At 43.3% G+C, this 20,676-nt stretch overlaps 1 protein-coding gene across 4 annotated transcripts in view; it reads right to left on the reverse strand.

Annotated features, from left to right (window-relative positions):
• SLC37A3 (solute carrier family 37 member 3) overlaps window positions 1–20,676 on the reverse strand; it is a 47,098-nt gene that overhangs the window by 3,318 nt on the left and 23,104 nt on the right. For all 4 annotated transcript variants that reach the window (XM_082633188.1, XM_082633185.1, XM_082633187.1 and 1 more), the window contains 9 exons: window positions 18,871–19,016; window positions 13,627–13,723; window positions 11,345–11,429; window positions 10,431–10,609; window positions 7,843–7,984; window positions 6,176–6,277; window positions 5,517–5,564; window positions 4,403–4,554; window positions 137–202 (listed from right to left, as the gene is read on the reverse strand). In XM_082633188.1, coding sequence (XP_082489314.1) covers window positions 137–202; window positions 4,403–4,554; window positions 5,517–5,564; window positions 6,176–6,277; window positions 7,843–7,984; window positions 10,431–10,609; window positions 11,345–11,429; window positions 13,627–13,723; window positions 18,871–19,016 — 1,017 coding nt within the window. The remainder of the gene's footprint in view (window positions 1–136; window positions 203–4,402; window positions 4,555–5,516; window positions 5,565–6,175; window positions 6,278–7,842; window positions 7,985–10,430; window positions 10,610–11,344; window positions 11,430–13,626; window positions 13,724–18,870; window positions 19,017–20,676) is intronic.

A 20,676-nucleotide genomic window follows, 5' to 3' on the forward strand; every position in this document is an offset into this window, starting at 1 on the left:
AATTTATTTTAAGTCAATTATTCCTCAACAAAAAAAACCTACTTTGCGTGTAAAAAAAGTGATTTAAGTAAATGCTTTGAACTAATTTAATTTAAAAACTACTAGTTTAAAAAAAACAAAAAGGGCACACACTTACCATAAGAATGAAAAAGTAGAAAACCCACATCCATCCTAGGTTGTCCTGGATCAAAGACACTAAATACTAAAGGGAGAAAAAGAAATCACAATATAATCCTTTATAAATTAATAAACTGAAGTAGCTAAAAAGTAGATTAGGACTTCCCTGGTGGCGCGGTGGTTAAGAATCCGCCTGCCAATGCAAGGGATGCGGGTTCGAGCCCTGGTCCGGAAGATCCCACATGCTGCGGAGCAACTAGGCCCCTGCGCCACAACTACTGAGCCTGTGCTCTGGAGCCCACGAGCCACAACTACTGAAGCCTGCACACCTGGAGCCCATGCTCCACAACAGGAGAAGCCACTGCAATGAGAAGCCCGTGCTTCAAAGAGTACTACTGCAACAAAGAGTAGCCCCTGCTCACCACAACTAGAGAGAGCCCACACGCAGCAACGAAGACCCAATGCAGCCAAAAATAATAAATAATAAACTAAATAAAATTTTTTTAAAAAGTAGATGAAACATATCTCTTCTAGAAAACAAAAGGGAGTTAGGATTTGTATAATGTTTTGCAGTTTGCAGAGCTGTTGCATATACATGCTCCTATTTAAACTTTATTGACAGCCTTCATTTGGTAAGCTGGCAGAGTCCACATACAAAAACTGTGTAACAGAAGGCACAAGTCCAGGAGGTATATTTTTTTTCACTTTGCTATTAAGAGAGGATGATGGGGACTTCCCTGGTGGTGCAGTGGTTAGGAAACCACCTGCCAATGCAAGGGACACGGGTTTGAGCCCTGGTCCGGGAAGATCCCACAAGCCATGGAGCAACTGAGCCCATGTGCCACAACTACTGAGCCTGTGCTCTAGAGCCCGTGAGCCACAACTAAGCCCACGCACCTAGATTCTGTGCTCCACAGCAAGAGAAGCCACCTCAGTGAGAAGCCCACGCACTGCAACGAAGAGTAGCCCCCACTCGCCACAACTAGAGAAAGCCCGTGTGCAGCAACGAAGACCCAACACAGCCAAAGATAAATAAAATAAAATAAATAAATTTATTAAAAAAAATTAAGAGAGGATGATGAACAGCCTCAAGTCACTTCCATTTAATCATTCCTTCTTCCAGTGAATGGTACTATAATTGATGCTTGGTCTAGTGGCTAAGACTCCACACACCCAATGTAGGGGGTCTGGGTTCGATCCCTGGTCAGCGAACTAGATTACACATGCCACAACTAAGAGTTCGCATGCCACAACTAAGACCCGACGCAGCCAGACAAACAAACAAACAAATAAATAAATATTTTTTTTAAAGTTCGTCTTTTAAGTATACCACTCATTTTTCAATTACACTATTTGCTCATAGGATTACTGTATGACTTTGACACTCTACAGCATATTCTTTTATTTTCAATTAATAAAAGGTATCCAATAGTTTTTAACCCATGCTTTTTTTTTTTTTTTTTTTTTTTGCGGTATGCGGGCCTCTGTTGTGGCCTCTCCCGTTGCGGAGCACAGGCTCCGGACACGCAGGCTCAGTGGCCATGGCTCACGGGCCCAGCCGCTCCGCGGCATGTGGGATCTTCCCGGACCGGGGCATGAACCCGTATCCCCTGCATCGGCAGGCGGACTCTCAACCACTGCGCCACCAGGGAAGCCCAACCCATGCTTTTAAAAAAAAAAAATACATGTAACACAAAGCTTGCCATTTTAACCATCTTTCAGTGTACAACTCAGCAGCATCAAATACATTCATGATGTTGCACAACCATCACCACTACCTATTTTCAAAAGTTTTCATCACCCCTAACGGAAACGCTGCACCCCTTAACTCTCTGCAAGAACCCTCCATGGCCCCTCTCCTCAGCCCCTGATAAACTCTAATCTGCTTTGTCTATGAATTTTCCATTCAAGATATTTCATGTTAAGTAGAATCACACAATATTTTTGTGTCTGGCTTATTTCACTTAGCATAATGTTGTTAAGGTTCATTCGTGCTGTAGAATGTATCAGAACTCCATTCCTTTTTATGGCTAAATAATATTCCATTGCATAGATATACCACATTTTGTTTATCCATTCATCTATCAATGGACACTTGAGTTGTTTCCACCTTTTGGCTACTATGAATAACGCTGCAGTGAACATCAGCAAACAAATATCTGAATCCGTTTTCAATTCTTTGGGGTACAACATACCTAGGAGTGGAACTGCTGGGTCATATGGTAATTCTATGTTTAACTTTTTGAGGAACCACCATAGCGTATTCTACAGTAGCTGCACGATTTTACATTCCCACCAGCACTGTATGTGAATTTCTCCACATTCTCACCAACACTTGTTACTCTGTTTTGTTTTGTTTTAATTACAGCCATCCTAATTAGGTCTCAAGTGGTAGCCCATGTTTTTGCTTTGCATCTCCCTAAGGATGCTGAGAATCTTTTCAGGTGCTTACTGACCACTGGTATATATCTGTCACGAGGCGTCGTCCCTATGTTTCCTTCTAAGGGCTTTATTAAGTCCATATTAAGTCATGGAGTTTGGGATTTCATACCTCAAGCAATAGGAAATCATTCAAAAATCAACATGGCGGGGGAATGAGTAAAGCTAGCTATGCTTTAGTCCTGGTCCTGCTTCCCAAACCATGAAAGTCAATCTAATGCTGACCCATGTTCACAGACAGGGATCTTAACACTGGCAGGCATTCTAAACGAAAAGAAACTCCTTGAAATGCTAATTACAATCTACCCATTTGATTAATAAGGAAAACATTAGCTGGGAAGGAAAACTTAAAATACAGTAATTTCAGAAAAGGATGCCCAATACCCCTTATACGAAGACATCTGAACATGTGGCCAACAGCATTTTTTTAGTTCCTACTCCAGAACACATTTCTCCTACCTTTGCTAAGTTTGTTTTTCCTTTAGTCTCAGAATCAAATATGCTAACACACTGATCCTACAAATCATTCATTCTACAATCATTCCACAAACATCTGAATGTCTACTGTGTGCCAGGCACCACTCCTGGTACCAGGGCTACAGTAGAACACAAAACAAATAAAATGCTGCCCTCGTGAAGCTCACCTTACAGTGGGAGACACAGACATTAACAAATAAATGTGTAATATATGGCTGGGTGGAGACCAGCATTAAGATGGTGTATCTCCCTCAGTATTTGTTCTTGCATTAACCACTAGCAATTGGGTACCACTGATCCACCCCCATTAAGCAGCAATCTTCAAGGCCATTTAATGACCTCAATGTCAAAACTACCAGCCTTTTTCCTTCCATTCTCTTTCTCCTGACCTCTCTACCTCTATGATCTGAGTAACACACCTCCTCAAATTCTGGCTTCCTGTTTCTGTGACCATTGGGCATCCTCTGAGGTTCTGCCTATATTTTCTTTCCCCATTAAACATCACATCACTTCCACGGTTTCAACCATTTTATCCCTGCAGTTGATTCTCAAATCCACATTTTGCAAAATTAGCACTCAACGACCTAGAGTAGTACACCCTAGGAGAGGCATGACTCCTGACTGTCCCAGAGAAGGGATGCCTCTCTGAAGCCGAATGTAAGCAAAAAAGATCGATTTGAATAGTTCTGATTACCTAGAGTAGGCCCATCTTAGCCCAGAAGATCTCAAACTTTAGAGTGCATAAGAATCGCCAGGAAGGCTTGCTGAAATACAGGTCCCCAGGCTCTCACTCAGCAAGTCTACAGTAAGCTTAGTGTTCGGTACTTTAATGAACCCCCAGATGATTCTGGCATAAGACATTTATGAACCGCCTTTTGAGACACAGTTGTAGGAAGCAGGGTAAGCAACTCAGGGCAGCTGCAGAGTCCGTGGCAATTTCTGGCAGGGGTCCATGGGAAGAATGTGTGTACGTGTGTGTGTCTGGTAGGGGGAGAGAGATAGGGCCTGCATGTCAGGTGTGGGGTAATGAGAAGCATGTGTCTCATGGCCTCCTTGGAGTGCCAAGTTCAGGCTGGAAGAAGGGGGTGGAGGGCTGGGACTGGAGAATCTGTCTTATGAGGTGTTAGCTTCTTTTAAGACAGGAAGAATCTGGAGGTAAAAGTGGAAAGAAGGAACTGATAAATGTAGAGCGACCTTCCACATTAGGTCACATCAGCTGGACCTCAGAGACTAAAAACCCAAGGCTTTCAGTACAGTGCACTACAGCAGACGAGTGCCACCCTACTGTGGCCCAGAGGGCGGGGGTAAAGTCTTCCACCGCTGAATAACTGCCGAACACTCCATGTCAAGCCCTCCCCTGCTCTCTCACCTGGCCCACCGCAGCGCCAATGCTCCCGGTTCCATCAACTATTCCTGTGACGGTCGCCAAGGCCTCAGTGCTGCCTTGGATCAGCTCCTGACGACCCAGGTCCGCAGAAATAGCAGAGCTAATCATATTAGAAGGTCCACCAATAAAAAATCCTGAAGTCATAAACAGAACAGGTTCTTATTAAGACACTATCTGTAACAACGCTAGGAATCTACTGAATAAAGCAAACTCTTAATCCCAGTACTCCAATCAGTATGTTGGAGAGAAACGAAAAGAGGGGGAAAAATAACCAATAAAAATGGAAACTCCCCCAGATAGTAACATCTTCAAACTAGTTAGCATCCACTTTTCTCTAGAAAATAGAGTGAACACACAGCTTTCTAATCCTGTGAAGTGTGCATGCATTGACAACTAAGTGCACCAGCTTGTCAAATTCTCTTATGGTAGAGGTGCAGCGCAGAGCATCTGACTGCCCAAATTCAACCAAACATATTGAAAAAAAAGAGAGACAGGAGAAAAAGCGATTTCAATGGTGCAGGGGGTTCCATCTGCCACTGCTGCCGGTGAGGCTGTCCAAGGACTGAGCAGGAGTTGGCCCATGTGAATCTGTTCAAGAGGCTGCATCAGTCCCATGTGCCTCATAGAGCAGGAGCAGCTCCCACTAACCTATGATCTCAAGTTTAAAAATAAGAATTCTTCTATAACACGGTCCCTAACTGCACTCAATTGTTTCATCTGGGGCTCAAGTGAAGAAATTCTGACCAATTCCAACACAGGAGGAAAAACTAGCTATACTGGACCTTTTGAAAGTTGGTGAATTGGTTTCCAGTGTGGCATCTTCCTAAGCCACTTCCGCAAGTAACATGAGCGGGCGGGGCAGCAATCAAAAATCTCAGAAAATCTCTGTCAAGAGGGACTGCCTCTGTCACGACAGGACTGAGGAGGTCACACGAGAGCAGAGAAGTAGGATCTGAAGGAGGCATCTTTCCTTTTACCTTCGGAGCTCTCTATGATTGTGGTTTTAGCATTACTCAAATTGAAGGAGAAATCAGTTTCCTTTTTTTCCTTTTTCCTTACAGAGGAACAGTACAGTGAAATGGAGCCTATGCCATACCTGTGACAGCCATCAGAAGCGCATTGATGGACTTATCATTTGGAGAACCTGTGAGGAAAGACACAGACACAGAACAACGATCTGAGGAGCGCATTACGTGTGCCTCCACCCAACAGTACACACAGATCTGGGCCTGGATCTCCGTGACCTCACAGATCGCTCCCAGGGATAACAAGTGCATACAGCTCCATCACCACCTCCCCCAACTTTTATTTGTAATGTCTGCTTCTTGCTGGTGCTCAAGCTAATGTGACTTCTAAAAGCTTACAGGAGAACTCTACTTCTATCTCAGCAGCATCTTAAGGGACATATACCAAACCTACTAATTACCATCTCTCCTCTTTTGAAATCTTGTCCCTTTTATTGTTTTATTGGCTCTAATGCTGCCACTCTGGAGCCTACCCTTGAACAAAGCATATACACTCCCAAGCAAGCTTTTAAACAAACCGACAAAGCAAAAGAGATGCCAGTTTCCTCCCCAACACAAATAAAACTATGTGATACTTTTAGCGGCATTTACAGGACAATACAAAGGTCCCATATTATGCCTTTGTGGCTGGTCTCAACTACCCCCCCAGGGTTGATCACTGACTCAAGGCAAATAAATGCCTGAGTCCTAAGAGATGAGGAAAACAGCTTAACTGCAAGGGAATACTCACGACTATATCCAACGAGGGACCCGACGGCCAGAAGCAGACTGAGAGCTAACACCGGGGCTCTCTTCTGTAGCACATCAGAAATGAAGCCTTGCAGAGTTCCACCTTCAAGCACAAAGAGTGCAACCCAATCAAAATCTCTAATTTAGCTCAGTTACCTGACTCTCGCTTACCACATACCCTCCACCTGCGATCAGGATCCTAACACTGGTCTATCCAAAAAGAGAGCTGGCTCTCCTCAAAAATTTCCTCCGTAATTTCCTTTCAGAAAGGTTACCTGACTATTAACTGCCATGATGGCTGATGGGGACGAACCACAAATAAGGGAATATCATCAAAACTACCCCACTGTTTGGGCCTCCCTGGTGGCGCAGTGGTTGAGAGTCCGCCTGCCGATGCAGGGGATACGGGTTCGTGCCCCGGTCTGGGAGGATCCCATATGCCGCGGAGCGGCTGGGCCCGTGAGCCATGGCCGCTGAGCCTGCGCGTCCGGAGCCTGTGCTCCGCAACGGGAGAGGCCACAACAGTGAGAGGCCCGCGTACGGAAGAAAAAAAAAAAAAAAAAAAACACTACCCCACTGTTCCTTGCTGTTTTTCCTTCTCCAACCAGCTGTGAAGGCTTTTCCTGCTTTTTATTTTAAAAGATAATTAAGGACTGTGCTTCATCGGCTATTAGTAGTAGTGAACATAAATATTCACTAAAATTGAATGCAGCAATCATGGTTTGGTAATAACTAATAGGTCAAGACGTTTAAAAGAAGTGATGTGGATCCTTGAAGCACCGCAGTCACATTTAGATGCAGTCCTATTTGGAGTCTAGGGGCAATGGGACACCTGGTACACCCTCATCAGAAGTACGTGCAAGTCTAAAGGCAGCAACCTCACCTTTGGCTCTGGATCTAAGAATAAGAACACACAAGTTCAAATACAGCAACAGGATATCACCTAAGGATACACTGTGCTTTCATGCGCTCAGGGCAGTTTAGTCTTTCCACACTTCTAAATGTAAACATTACAAAAAGGATATTAAGGTTCTGCCATAGCCATATAAGCAGCACCCACTAACATGCAACCGGTACGTCTGTCTGATTTTAAAGTTTCCTACTTCCTTGTTTACACTTCCAGTTAGAGCAAAAAGTCACTGTTAAAATCTGCTGTGTACAATGAAGCAACTGCAAAACAAAAAAATTAATCCCTGCTATTATTCCTACCTTTATGATCTGACAATCAATACGCTAAGCTAGTATGTTTCCCTTCTCTGGCTGCAGTGTGGTATATAAAATGAACACATTCACATCCTAACTTGAACCTCTGACATACAATTTGCTTTACAGCTAAGCTACTGCTGAAAGTGTACAAAAGGGTTACACTTAAAGAGATCAGAGAGAGACAGCCCTGCACTTCCCAAGACAAAAGAACTGATCCATCAACAAAGGACTGAGAAAAAAGAGCCCTATAAATCACAGGGCTGCCATAGGCTAGGTCTTCTTTTCTAAGGACTTTTTTTTGTTGTCGTTGTTAAGACTTTGGCTATTTACTCGTAGGACAGTTTAGGAAAAATAGCTGTGGAGTAAGTAATAAAACTTTAAATGATGCCAGATTTCATAACCCAGTAAAATATGATTAGTGACTAATTCTTATTACAGAAAAAGATGTATCACTGGCCTTACCTATAATTCCTCCAACATCGTACCAAATGGACAGCTTGTCGGCTTCAGCCTCCTTCCATCCGAAGTTATTACTCAGATAAAAGGGCAACCAGAAGAAGAAGGAGTAGTTCACTAACTTCAAGCAGGCATAGGCCAGTGAATACTATAAGAAAAACATCCAACTACCAGTAAGGAACGAACGGCACAACGTAACTACCATTTACATGTAATTAAACAACAAAAGAAAACAGAGGGGTTTGGGGCGAATAGTACCTGATTTTCAAATTCAATGTTTCTACAAATTCCTATTTGCCTGACTTTACCTAGTCTCCCTCTTCTCTTCATCCCCCCTTAGCGCCTAGAAAGTCAGTACAGTAGGCCTTGGGATAAAAAACACATAGGACTACTCCTTAATTGTCCCCCCACTTTCTTCTTTCAGTTCTCTGGTAGAAGCAAACCAGTGTTTTGAACCTGCAAGGCAGGGCACATACTCATATTTCTTTATTTGGATAAAGATAAAAGGTATTCATGCCACTGACTAGCACTAACCATAAGCAAACGAATCCAGTAACATCACAGCCTTTATTGCAAGCAGCCAGACTTTTTTGGTTCTACTTCCTGTGAAGTTAACATCATGGACAATGCAAAGCAATGGGACTGGACTACGGTTCCAAGGTCTAAGAAAAGCATCAACATGAAAACTACTTTCACGCTGTAGTTTCCACAAGCTTTGAGTCAAAAATGAAAGAACAGGATCGTGGGCCTCCCTGGTGGCGCAGTGGTTGAGAGTCCGCCTGCCGATGCAGGGGATACGGGTTCGTGCCCCGGTCTGGGAGGATCCCATATGCCGCGGAGCGGCTGGGCCCGTGAGCCACGGCCGCTGGGCCGGCGCGTCTGGAGCCTGTGCTCCGCAACGGGAGAGGCCACAACAGTGAGAGGCCCGCATACCGCAAAAAGAAAAAAAAAAAAAAAAAAAAGAACAGGATCGTCATGGGTCTTGTGGCTCTAGGTTGAGGAACGAAAGTTACAGCTGCCTTAAGATGGCAGCGGGGCTGAGAATCCTATATTCAACACATTATTACCAGGAAATCCTGACATTTAGCATCAAAGGAAAAAGGGGGAGGAACAGGGAGACCGACTTCAAAGGGTGTCTGGCTAGTATATTCTTTTCCCTGGAGCTGCCAGTTATTCCCTAGGTATCACTTGTTTTAAAGCAGCTTCCCAGGCAGGGCAGCAGCCACCCCCTAGAGAGCCAAATCCCAATCATGAGTGCATTTTGTCCAGACAGCCTGCCACAAAGACAAAGGAATTAAGTTAACTGGATTTCCTTTACACCCTGCCCGTGGCAGGGAACAATAGCTTGTGAAACACAAAGCAATAGCAAAAGAGGGCCATGTTTAGTCACAACAAATCTAAGTTCTGTCTCAGAAATTAACCTATTACCAGCAGAACATTTTAATAACTACTTTAAAAAATACTGATCATTAGCATAAGAACAGGCCCAAAGGAACTTGCATTTCCCTTGTATTACACATCATCTTTTGGTTGAAGACTTGTGGGAATTTACACTTAAATTTTAACTCACGCCTAAACTATCTTGTTTGTAAATGTCAGTTCTCTTAGCTTGGGGACAGGTAGAAGGGAACTGCAAAGTATGAAATGGGACAACCTGCAGACTCTGCATTTACTGAGGGGTCACGTTCATAAAGCACCATGAAACAATAAGATAAAAAAGGTGCTTATTCACAATACAATAACCCAGCATTACAGACCCCAGGGAGGACTGGTAGGCTTTCTGTCCATAGGAAGGGGAACTGAGACATGAGAACGGGCTGAGTGACTTACCCCAGGCCGAGTTAATGGGTAAGCTGGCAACATAACCTAGGCCTCTTAACTTCCACTCCCACGCTAGAGCGCCCAAAACACCAAGACAGAAAAACTGCAGCAGAAGGGATTCAGTTTAGACATTAGGAAAAAACCTAACTGTAAAGGTTGCGGAAACACTGGAATGCATTACCAGGAAATACTGTGGAGTATTCTGCTCTGGACCTTTTAACAGAAGGGCAAACTTTTTTTCCCCTAGAATATTAAGAATATAAGCAAATCAAACAGACTTAACGAACCACTCAAACCTGTCTTGGGCTATTTATAATTCTATAATACTTCAACAGGCCAAAAGGTATATATTTAAAAATACCAATTTTGCCTTCTTACTTGAAGGCTAGACCACGGTCAGCAAATTCCAGCTCATGGGCCAAATACGGCCAGGCCCGTTTGTTCCGTATCATCCATGGACTCCGTTCCTCTACTGAGTTGAGTGATTGTGGCAGAGACTGTATGGTGCCCCCAAAGCTGAAAACATTTACTAACTGGCTCTGCACAGAAAAGGTTTTTTGCCAAACCCTGCATTAGATTTCAGATAAAACTTCAAGTGGTGCCAATACAGAAACAAGCTGAGGGCCAATATTCGCTATTCCTCTGAACATATACTCCTAAAATAAAGTCTCAGAGAGAAGCGAAATACTTCAAGATACTTTATCCCAGGAAGAGTTACTATCCAGGCTATAACATCTCACTGGCTGTGGTGAGGAGATTTGAACAGGCTTTACCGCTATAACTCCGGGAAGGCAACAAGCCTGGTAAAAGCTTATTGCCTTGACTTGGGTAACAGTCTTGTCTTCTTGGATTGAATAATTAGGCTCAGCTTCATCTTCATTTTCAGCACCACTAATTAATGGCCTGTGCGAGTCTTCTTCAAAATTTTCTTCAGCCTCAATACCTGGGAGACCTATAACAAGAGTGATAGCCATGTTTATAGAGGGCCCTCCAGGTGCCCAGCACTGGGCTAAGTGCTTTGCATGCATCATTACTTACAGGGTCCATGTTATTTTTATTTCCATTTTACAGAAGCAGCTACTAAGGTTCAGAGTCCAAGGTCAATTAAGGTCACACAGCTAATGAGCCACAAACCCAGGCCTCTAATTCTCCTTGACCTGGCTTCAAAGCAAAGCTTTTTCAACTACATCACAGTATCTCTCTTACATAATACCAAAAACACCATTAATTACGTGCTCTTAAACTGACATGTCTCTTTAGTATACTCAAAAGAGAGAAGAATCATGTATCTATCTGCTTCTGTGGTTTCACTTGTACACGTTCTGTATTTAACCCCAGATAAGTATCACATTAAATTATTTTTATGAAGGAGAAGAAATCTGTCTCAAGAAGTGAAATTCTAAATCCATCCATGATAATTTCTAGCCAGCATCTCCATTATAAAACCCATTTGCAGATGATGAGTTTTCCCTGAATCTATAAAAAGGTGAGCCTCACTCCCTCAAACAGTTGCAACTGTGCCAGGCGAGGCCACAGCATCAACAGGATACAAACAGCAATACTGATCCTTGAATTCACCGAAAGGAGCTCACAGTTCTCCTAGGAAGAAAGAGATGGGCTGTTCTGGCCACAGGTTTCTCTTTGCCTATAACAGTAAGACGTTCTGAGTAGAAGAGTAGCTTCTCACCAATTTCTTCGGGTGATACCAGGAGTCCAAAGAAGATGATGATCCCACCAGCAAACTGCACAGCCGCCGTCACCAGAAAGGCATACTGGAGGGGGAAGGGAAAGGTGCTCCTGACGCATCTGAGATGCTCATTAAAGGCACATTCATTAGAGGCGCACGGCGGGAGGACGGGGCGACTGGAAAGGAAATGAGCGCTGAGCGCCTAGCCTGTGCCAGGCACTGAGCTAAGTGTTTTACTTGTGTTTTCTCACAAGTTTTTCCCAGTGACTCTATGGGACTCAGAGAGGATAATTAAGGTCCACTGGACACTGAGTGGTACTATTACGATCATGAAATCAGAACTAGCCCCCAAAATAATACTCCTTACACCACTCGGCCTCCTACAAAAGACAGTATCTGCCCTCAAAGATATTTTCCAGTTGAGGGGATTAAACAGTACACAAAATAATAGTATAAGGCAGCATGCAGCTGATAAATGGGAAGGCCCACTCCTAATAGGAAACAAACAGAGGAACTGAATTCAGAAGAAGGAAACAACTAAAGAGGTTGAAGGAGGGAGACAATGCTTTAGGGAGTAGCTGAAAATCACAGCAATTGACCACCTTTCCTGGCACGGCTGAGGCAAAGGCACCGGGTGGGAGGGAGGTGGAAAGCCTTCTGCATGGCGGGAGCTGAGGACTTCTGCTGGGGGTAACAGGGAAGAACACTGACTTGGAAAGGTGCTATCCAGATGAAAGACTCAAGAGCCAGGCTGCATCGCTGAATATTAGTTTATTTAAGAGTGGAGCCTGATGCAGATAGACAGGTGACAAAATTAGTTTTTCCAGAAGTCAAATCTGGGAGCAGCACATAGGGTGAACTGAAATTCCTGTCTGTGCCAATTAGTGCAATCCAGGTGTGAAGCTAAGAAACCTGGGAAAAGGTGAATGTGAACACAGGAAGGACTTCCCAGTGGCCCTAACTAGACCAGAATTCTTCAGGGACCGAACACTTGGCGAGCAGCTTAAAAATGTATCTGCTTTTCAAAAGAGCAATTTACTTTTAATTATTAGGGTTTTGAACAGGCAATAGGTTGACATGATTCAAGCAACAAAAAGTAGATGTATAGTTAAACCCTCCCTCCCATCCCTTCTCCCAGCCATTCAATTCTCATTTTTCCACATATAAGCACTGTTATTTCATTTTTACTTTCCAGAGATTGTTTTGGAAACATACAAGCCAATACAATAGATACGCTTTAATTCTTCCTTCATTTCACACAAATGGCAGCATTCAACACACACGGTTATGCACCCTTGCTTTCTTCACTTAACACACCACTGAGCTGTTTCCCTGTCAGGACATTAGGGCTGCATAATTCTACTTCACAGCTGCACAGCCATCCACTGAATAGGAGTTCCTTGGTATAACTATTTCCCTTTTGGTTGATATCTGTTACCAATCTTTTGCTATTACAAATAATGTTGAAGTAAATAACCTTGTAGATGTATCTCTCTGTACATGCTGAAGTATATTCAGCAATGGGATTAATTCACAGATGTGGAACTGCTTGGTGAGAGCCATTATAATTTTGATAGACCATACTGATCCCAAGAGGGGTTATTTACTCTCCCATCTGCAATGCCTGTTTTGTCACATCCTCATAAACACGTTACCAAACTTTTGGGTTTTTACCAATCTAATAAGTATACGGTGTCATTTCTTTTCTTTTCTTTTTTTACAGTGTAGTTTTAATTTGCATTTCTCTGCCGACTGACACCTAAACTCCATAAGGGTAGAGATTTTTGTCTCTTGGTCAGGGCTCTATTCTTTGCTGCCTTGGGGCACTTAGAGGAGCTTAAAAATATTTACTGAATGAATGAATAAATTCTGAGTGAAGTGGAATACCCTGTCGTATGTTTACAAGCCATTTCTATTTCCTTTTCATGAACTACACATTCAAATCCTTTTACCTTTCTATGTGTTGGTCTTTTTCTTATCAATTTGTGGGCATTCTTTATATATTAAGGAAATAAGCTCTTTAACTGTAACATGAGTTGCAAATACTTTTCCCCAACTGATATGTCTTTAGATTTGGTTGTTTTTCCATGACTAATTTTTTTTTTTTTTTTCCATGACTAATTTTTTAACGTGTGTGAATTTACCAAGAGTTTGTCCACTCTTAATACAAACCTTGCCCCACCCAGACATAGCTCTAGGTCATTTTAAATGGTCACAGGAGTATTTCCTAAAATAGAAAATATATTTATATATTCAAGGAAAAGCTAGAAAGAAACACCTACCTCATAACCATACTGCAGAACGGAAGAAGCTAGACATGCTCCCAAAATATTGCCCACTGAGGCACAGGCACTCCAGAGACCAAAAACAACTCCTCGTCTAGGACGGGAACAGTGCAAAACAGAAGACAATAGGATCAGAAGGGATTCTGTGTGCAGTTCAAATACAAAATGGCCAAAACAGTGCATGTTCGCATTACAAAGAATCAATATTCTATTTTAACGTTTTTTTAAAGTACACCCAAATGGCAAAACGTCAGGTAGGTCTCGTCTAACTCTAAGATTTTATTATAAGTTCAATTTGGGGCTCACTGGAAAACACCATTAAGAGAATTTAAAAAGCCAAGCCACAGATTGGGAGAAACTATTTGGATATCACTTATCTGACAGAACACTTGTCGCTGGAATATAAAGAACTCTCAAAACTCAATAAGGTGAAAAACAGACAACGCAATAAAATGTTAAAGAGTATAAATCTACAATAATCAAAAATACAAAGTTTCTGAAAAAGGGGCAAAAGATTTTAATAAATACTTCACACACACAAAAAATAAGATGCGAATTCCCTGGTGGCGCAGTGGTTAAGAATCCGCCTGCCAATGCAGGGGACACGGTTTGAGCCCTGGTCCGGGAAGATCCCACATGCCACGGAGCAACTAAGCCCGGGAGCCACAACTACTGAGCCTGCGCTCTAGAGCCCACAAGCCACAACTACTGAGCCCACGTGCCACAACTACTGAAGCCTGCGTGCCTAGAGCCCATGCTCCGCTACAAGAGAAGCCACCGCAATGAGAAGCCCGTGCACTGCAACGAAGAGTAGCCCCGCTCACCACAACTAGAGAAAGCCTGAGTGCAGCAACAAAGACCCAATGCAGCCAAAAATTAAAATAAATAAATAGATAAATTTATATTAAAAAAACAAAAAAGAATCCGCCTGCCAATGCAGGGGATATGGGTTCAATCCCTGATCCAGGAAGATCCCACATGCCATGGAGCAATTAAGCCCGTATGCCACAACTGCCTGTGCTCTACAGCCTGCAAGCCACAACTACTGAGCCCGTGCGCCCTAGCGCCCGTGTGCCACAACTACTGAGCCTGCATGCTGCAACAAGTGATGCCCACGCGCGTAGAGCCCATGCTCCGCAACAAGAGAAGCCACCGCAATGAGAAGTCCACGAACCGCAACCAAGAATAGCCCCTGCTCACCGCAACTAGAGAAAGTCCGCACGCAGCAATGAAGATCCAACACAGCCAAAAAATTTAAAAAATAAAAAATAAATAAGATGAAAATAAGCACATGAAAAGATGCTCAACATCATCAGACATTAGGGAAATGCAAATTAAAACCACAAGGAGGTATCACTACACACCTACCAGAATAGCTAAAATCAAAACACACTGAGCATACCAAGTGCTGGCAAGGATGTATAGCACCTAGAATCCTTATACTCTGCTGGTGGGAATGTAAAATGGTTCAACCACTTTAGAAGAAATTGTTGTGGCCTCTCCCGTTGCGGAGCACAGGCTCCGGACGCACAGGCTCAGCGGCCATGACTCACGGGCCCAGCCACTCCACGGCACGTGGGATCCTCCCGGACCGGGGCACGAACCCGCGTCCCCTGCATCGGCAGGCGGACTCTCAACCACTGCGCCACCAGGGAAGCCCGCCAGTTTCTTAAAAAGGTAAACACACACCTATCATATGAACCAGCCATCCTACTCCAAGGTATGTATCCAAGGGAAATGAAAGCATATGTCCATACAAGGATTCGTGAACAAATATTCACAGTAGCTTTACTAGTAAAAACCGAAAACTAAAAGCCTGAATGTTCACCAATAGGTGAACGGATAAATTGTGATATAATGGATGACTCCTCCTCAGCTATAAAAAGGAATGAACTATCAATGCAGACATGAATTAATCTCAACATTACTGTGCCAAGTGGAAGAACACAGTCAAGAAGACATACTGCATGATTCCATTTATATAAAATTTTAGAAAATTCAGATTAAAGTGACAGAAAGCAAATCAGCGGTTGACTGGAGATGGCAGTGGGAGGGAGGAATTACCAAGGGGCATGAGGAAACTTTGGGGGTGATGGATATGTCATTATCTTAATTGTGATGATACTTTTACAGGTGCATGCATGCCACAACTCATCCAGCTGTACCCTTTGAACATGTGCAGCATATTGTATACCTCAGTAAGGCCATCAAAAAAAAAAAATGGATATGTGGATGAAGAATCTGTGGAAGGGAAACTAGCTATTACAATAGTCCTGGAGAAAAACAACTAGCTCTGGACATCGGCAATGGCAGTAGGGCTGCTGAAGAAAGAAAAAGACAAAAAAAAAAGAGCAGTTAAGAAAAATTAATTTTTTTAACGTTTAAATTTGTGTATTAGGACTTCCCTGGTGGCGCAGTGGTTAAGAACCCACCTGCCAATGCAGGGGACATGGGTTCGAGCCCTGGTCCGGGAAGATCCCACATGCCACGGAGCAACTAAGCCCGTGCGCCACAACTACTGAGCCTGCTCTCTAGAGCCCGCGAGCCACAACTGTTGAGCCCATGTGCCACAACTACTGAAGCCCACACACCTAGAGCCCGTGCTCCGCAACAAGAGAAGCCACCGCAATGAGAAGCCGGTGCACCACAACAAAGAGTAGCCCCCTGCTCGCCGCAACTAGAGAAAGCCTGCGCGCGGCAACAAAGACCCAACACAGCCAATAAATAAATAAATAAATAAATAAATTTTTTTTAAAAGTATGTGTTACATTTTAAAAAATAAAATTAAAAAATAAATTTGTATTTTATTCTACTTAATACATATTAATAACACACGGTGTTAGGTCTAGGTTTTTCAGCTCTTTCAACATTTTTATAACCTCACTGAGACAGAAGGAATCTTAGAAATGAACAGGTAGACAACATTTAACAGTGAAAAATAAAGTCTTTTCAGAAGTCCCAGCTCTGCCACTTCCAGCTGGGTGATCTCCAGCAAGTCCCAGCCCAGGCTCAGGGCTCTCATCTGGAAAGCACTGTGCTCCTCAAAGGACTGAGTGCAGTGACACAGTTGACAGTTTGGGCCTGCAAGGGTGTAGCTACTAGTTACTACCTGCCTCCATGTGTTTTAAAAAACTATGACCCCGACAACGGGAGGAGGGACACGACTCAGCCAAGGTAATAGCTTTCCAAGGCAACGACCTCAGTGGATCACTTAATTCCCCAACTTTTTTCACTTGGAAATCATATGATTTGAACTAGATAATCTCTATGTTCTCCCCAGTGTGAAAATGCCCCAAGCCTCTAAAACCTAAAACCTACCAAGAGCGTCCTAGAGGGTCTGAATAACACTGGCTGACCAAAGACATGATTTCAGAAGAAACTGGCTGAAACCGACTGTGACTTTAAGTTATCATAGTTTTATTGGTACTTCATGGTTTATTGTTACATTTCACAGGAAGAGTCACTGTGTGTCAGGCAATGCATCATCGATTTCACTTACTAGTGTTATTTGCTTAAAAACAAACTGTCTTACTTTCAAAAGTAAACTGTTAATGGCTTTCTTGACTTTGTTGTCTTTGTGACTGAGCCAGAGAAATAATCAAGAGGTCAGCCTACCCAGTCACTGCCACCTACCACCGAGTGTCACCCAATTTATAAAAGTTCAGATAAGGATTATCTCAAAATGATACATGTCAAAGTGATTATCTTTGAAGTGACAGTATTTCAGGTGGTTTTGCCTTTATTTCTCTGTGTTCACTTATATTATCTGGTTTGGCTACAATAATCAAGTAACCTTTGTATAATTTTCAAAAATCATGCTTGGAAAGAAGTTATGTTAAAACTCTGAATAAAAATAAATAACACACAAGCACACAGCATCTCCTACTCCAAAAGAAAACTAAAGTATCCCAGGGGAATGAGTACCTCCGAATATCAATTGTTAAACCAGTGACACCAGAGTTGGAAAGAACTGGAAATCACTAGCACACTGAACATAATCAGAGCATTCTCATTAAGCGGTGCTGATTCTAACCACAAGGCATTTTACAGGTGAACTTTCACAACAATACAGAGATCGTTAGCCAGCAAGCACCTCTACTACTATGAGACTGGGGAAGCTGGAAAACCGAGAGGAGTTGGTCAAAGCATGCACTGATCACCGCGGCGGGTGGATAATGCCTGCTGTGTACACTGGTCCCTACGTAAAAGAGTAAACGAACAAAAAACATAGGGCCATCGATGAAATAAATGTGCATCTCACAACACAAAAATATTTATCCAGGACAAATGAAAGAAATCCAAATTAACAGTATTCCCAAAGGCAGAGTGTCATAAACAATGATGAACAACAAAGGCAGAGTGCCACAAGCAACAATAAACAACAAAGCCAAGTCTCCGGGTAGCTCAACTTATTTTCCATCCTGTAAATTAAGTATGGTTCTTCTTGAGTGGCAGTAGGTGCCCATCCTCAAGCCATGGCCCCCGCCACACACACACAAACTCACATACAACGATAAGTACTTAAAGGTTTATGGGAAAAATGGCCCACTTAACTAAGCCCCAAAGTTTGGCATTCTTCATCTGCATCTTCCTTTTTTTTTTTTTTTTAAGGGAACTTTATTGGCGCACGGGCTTAGTTGCTCCGCGGCATGTGGGATCTTCCTGGACCAGGGCTTGAACCCGTGTCCCCTGCACTGGCAGAAGGATTCTTAACCACTGTGCCACCAGGGAAGCCCCATCTGCATCTTCTTGAAGCCTTTGCTCTGTGACCTTATTAGGGCAAGCCCTATGGATAACTTCTGGCCTCAGTTTCCTTATCTTTAAGAAGGTTAAACTAGATCACTGAGTCTCAAAAAAAGGGAAAGCAAAACCCACAGGAAGATACATGATGAGATGGCACATGAGATTTCTGTTATTATGGTGTGTTATTTATGTTCTCTAAAGGGAAGATTTAAAAAAAAAAAAATTTGAGACGTACGGCCTTAGCCACACTCAAAATCTGACCATGGCCAGGAGACTGCTGTGAATGAGTCCCACAGGCTAGACCATCTCTAGGGTCCACATTATTTCCAATGTACTTTGACGTGAAACCTCCTCTCCCGGCTGCTCTAAACTTTCTAAAATAGAGGGAAGACGTGGGTGGTGCCGAAGGGATCAAGTGCATTGACTCTGACAAGTCTTGAACAATCCCATATTAAAACTACTTAAGTAGAGAAATGAAAGAAGGAGGAAGTGGCATACCCAGCTTTCCCAAACCAGTTGCCCATAACAGCAACGACGCAGGGCCAACCAGTGGACTGCAGCAGGCCATTCACGATCCACAGGCTGCAGTATAGCCCCTTGTTGTAGAAATGCAGCCATTCTGTGAGAGTGCCAAAGACGAACACCTTAAAGGAGAAGAAAGAAAAAGACACATGTAACATCCGCGTGGACACCCCGACTAAAGACCCTATGTGAAAGATACAGTCAATGTCTGAGGCCTGAGAGACGTGTGGCCGACTCTTCAGATGCTCCCGCCCGGAGCAGCGCTCAGTGAGACCACCGCCAAACCACCCCCACCAGAGAGGCAGAGATGGCAAAGAGCGTAAAACGCAGTGAGGACCATCCTTCCAACTTGCATCTTCAACCCTAAAAGGTTAAGTCCCCATTGTTGGACCTCTTTTTACATCTATTTCCCTTTCCTCTTGTTTATGGAAGACAGCTCTGGGGACTACCTGACTTCACATGTTTAAATATCGTTAGAACAGCCCAGGCACATCATGCGGACCAGAAAGCGCCAGCTGTTATTAACACCGTGCTTAATAAGTGCATTGGCGTAACTTGTGATTGGCTCAATCATTTGGTGGCATTCATCAAAGGACTGCTTTTTTCCAGGCATTCTGCTCGGGGTGGGCACTTTATTTGTAGTCAGACTCCTTCGGGAATATTTGGCATGGGTTTCAAAATGGTAGGTCTAATACTGTATGATTCCAGTTATATGACATTCTGGAATGAGCAAAACTATAACGACAGAAAAACAGTCAGTGCCTGCCAGAGGCTGGGGGCAGAGGGAAGGGTGGTAGTTACACAACTATACTCATTTGTCACAATTCAGGCGTATACGCTAAAAAGGGTGAGTTTACTGAGTTTATGTACATACTTCAATTTTTCAAAAAATGTAAACAAAAAACAAACAAGAAAGTATGTATACAGGTTTAAAAATAGTATGTATATATGTGTGGGTGAGCAGCTTGGGAATAAATAAAGTGCTTCAATCTCTGAAATAGAAAAATAAGTTTTTCCCCATACACAAATGGCAGACGTTGAAAAACAATAGAGTCTAACTGAACTCCATGCTTTCATTCAATCAACAAAAATTTATCACCAGATGTTTGCAAGCAAATAAAGATGAATCAAATATGGATCTTGCCCTCTAGAGCACTTAATACACCAGACACTGTTCCAAATGCCCCACATATAGTAACACACAGAACCCTCACTGCAACCCCAGGTGGAGGTATTCAAGAGGGGAGGCTAAAGCACACAGAAACCGTAGCTGGAAACTCCCGGGGAAGGACTGAAACCCAGGCGGTGCAGGTCTGGGGAAGTCTGTGGTCTTAATCACCCCACTGCAGGCTCCTGGGGAAAGCAAGACTGACACAGAAATAAGCAGGCTGAGCAGCAGACAAGAAAAGTGCCTTCAAAGAAATCCAGGCACAGGAGCTCAGGACAGGGAAGGATGACTTCCGGGAGTGGGGCTGGTAAAGTAAGGCATAATGAAACAAGAGTCATTTGGCCTCTTGAAGGAGACGCTGAGTTATACTATCAAGAGCTGAACAGAGGCATTCAAGGCAGGAAGAACAGCAGGAACAATAGCCGTGAGGTAGAAGGGAGCAAGATATGTTAGGGCCGCAAAAGGTATTGATAGTTTGATGTGGGAGAGCAGAGAGGTGAAGCACAGGACGGACATGACTGTAGAGGCGGGCTGGGACCAGGTTCTCGGGGGCACTGGATGCCAGGCGAGTTATGCTTTGATTTTGCTGGTGACTGAGAATCAAGCAAGGGGCA

Source organism: Mesoplodon mirus (assembly GCF_964341445.2).
Source record: "Mesoplodon mirus genome assembly, chromosome: 9".
Taxonomy (NCBI): Eukaryota; Metazoa; Chordata; class Mammalia; order Artiodactyla; family Ziphiidae; genus Mesoplodon; species Mesoplodon mirus.